Genomic DNA, 2,500 nt, shown 5'->3' with positions numbered 1-2,500 from the left:
AGGGCCTAGCGTCCATTCCTCTGTGTGTGTGTGTGTGTGTGTGTGTGTGTGTGTGTGTGTGTGGTGGACAGAGGTCCTTCTTCTGAATGTGCCTGAGGGTGACAGGAGGATTACAGCCTTCCCATCAGCCTGCAGGGCAGAGCCGACCAGGTCAGGAGGTCAACAGACAGCCAATACAGGCTCCAGCTCCCTGGCCAATTAGAAATGATGAATAAACATGCGCACACACACACACACACACACATGCAAGCAACCACACACACATGCGCACAGGCACACACATACACACACTGGATTAACACTGAGCCAGTTAGCCCTCGGGGAGACACACAACTGTCACTAGGCTAACAGCCAGTTTGCATACTCTACCCAAAACAGACGCATGTACCGAGGAACCACACAACACAGCCAGCTACCGCGACAATCACACCCAGCCAGACAGCTACTGCGACACTCACACACAGACACACACACACACACACACACACACACACACACACACACACACACACACACACACACACCAAAAACACACACACACACAGTCAACCCCCTCCTCCTCCTCCTCCCCTCCCCTCACAGTCTGGGGCTCGGCGCGGGCCTCACGGTTAGCGGAAGCTGTCAGTCAGTCAACCAGTGGGGGGGGAGACTCCGGCATCTGTCTCCAGCCTGCATGCACATGGTGGAGGAGGGTAGGGGGTCCACCTACAAATAACCTACACCCACCCCCCCCCCCCCATCTCAGTCCCCTGAGGAGCTCCGTCAGTTTCCCCGACGGACAGCCAAAGAGCTGAAATAAACCCTGTCAAACCACTGAACCCAGGTACGCACGCAAACACACACACGCATGGTTTCAACCCAAATAAACAAATAATGACAGACCTGGGAGGGTATATTGGGAAAACAAATATCATCCCACTGTTTAGAGAAGACGGTGAGAGAGTGAGAGTGTGAGGAGGGATAGATAAATAAATAGATGACAGATGAAAATGGATGAGCGCAGACGGAAATAAAGAGAGCAGGGGAGCCCACTTCCTGTGAGAAAGACGACTTCCTGCCAAGAATCATGTGCCATTCCTCCGATTCTCTCTCACTCTCTTTCACTCTCTCTCTCCCTCTATGTTCATGTGCATTATCACCCATCTTCATCCTACTTACAGAGACACAGAAACACAGTTATACACACACAGCCCACTACACAGAAAAAACACACACACACACACCTCCACACACACACTCCTCCACACAGACACTCCTCTAAACATAGGAAAGCACTCTGGCCCTCCCATGGGGTTGGGGGGTTATGGTGAAAGAGAGTGCATGTGTGAGAGAGGTGGTGGTAGTCCATCAACTTCAGAGACATGACGACTTCCTAGTGAACACATCCCATGTGGCACTTTACACCAAGCACATATAAATACACACAAACGCACGCACGCACACGCACACACCCACACCCACACCCACACCCACACCCACACACACACACACACACACACACACACACACAGACAAGGCAGCAAGCACTTGAGCATTCACATACAAGCCAGCTACTGTAATCTCTTTGCATAGAGGACTGCGAGTGGCTGAGCAGCTGTGATAGGGGACTGTAGTGTGTGTGCATGTGTGTGTCTCTACCTGTACAGTGCGGCTGGCATTGATGTGCTCCTGATGAAGGCGGTCCCATTGCTGGCAGCGCTGGAACTGCAGGGAGAGAAGCTCGGTGTGAGTGTCCGACTCCTGAGCCTGACCTCAGGCCAGTGTGAGTGGTCTGGTGGGTCGGTACCTTCAGGATGTTGCTGTGGTGTCTCTGCAGTCTCTCCAGGTCAGTGGGGAGTGCTACTTTAGTGAACTTGTGGATGGGTGCTTCCAGACGCCTCAGGGTCAGCTTGCCACCCTCCCCTGCCATGTAGCCAGACAGTGAGCTGCTCGCTCACACCCCACCCTTCCCCTGCCTAGCAGACCGGGTCACTCAGCGCTCTCCACATGCACGCCAGCACCCCCTCTCTCAGCTAACCTGGGGAGGGCAAGAGTAAAGTTACGTATCACTCTCCCATTTTCTTATATGCTCTCCTCTCTCTTAGCTACTAGTCTTTTAGACACACCCTAGTCTACCGTTAGCTACCTAGCTAGCTAAGAACAGATAGTTTTAAGTAGTGTACGAGACTAGCTAATTAGTATTTAACGTTAGCATTTCAAAACTACCACGGAGGCAGATAAGTCATTATCTAGCACACTGGTTGTCCAAGTTTAGCTCGCTAGCACTAGCTATAGTACGTTAACTAGCTAGTTAGCTTATGCTAATCTTTATGCTGTGGCCAGATAGCGTTAGCTAGCTAGCACTCTACCTGGCGTTTCAGACATTACACAAATGACGAAAATAGCGAAACTATTCAAATACCAAACATACCGAAGTGAAAATCTGAAATAGTTTTGGACAGTCTTGACCTCTTGCGAACTAGTGCTAGCTACCCGCATACAGACAACTTTCTGTTTGTAA

General features: G+C 51.0%; 1 protein-coding gene across 1 annotated transcript in view; it reads right to left on the bottom strand.

Moving 5' to 3' along the window:
- The window catches only part of stx17 (syntaxin 17), a 9,572-nt gene that overhangs the window by 7,063 nt on the left and 9 nt on the right, over window positions 1-2,500 (bottom strand). The window contains exons 1-3 of the mRNA XM_084441768.1: window positions 2,411-2,500; window positions 1,787-2,017; window positions 1,639-1,704 (exon numbers count right to left, since the gene is read on the bottom strand). The exon at window positions 2,411-2,500 is cut by the window's right edge and continues 9 nt beyond it. Of these exons, the coding sequence (XP_084297894.1) occupies window positions 1,639-1,704; window positions 1,787-1,909 (189 nt within the window). The 5' untranslated portion in view covers window positions 1,910-2,017; window positions 2,411-2,500. The remainder of the gene's footprint in view (window positions 1-1,638; window positions 1,705-1,786; window positions 2,018-2,410) is intronic.

The sequence above is a fragment of the Borostomias antarcticus genome (genome assembly GCF_949987555.1).
Source record: "Borostomias antarcticus genome assembly, chromosome: 8".
Lineage (NCBI taxonomy): Eukaryota > Metazoa > Chordata > Actinopteri > Stomiiformes > Stomiidae > Borostomias > Borostomias antarcticus.
Note: the sequence above shows the minus strand (reverse complement) of the source record. Positions and strands in the feature narration are given on the sequence as shown.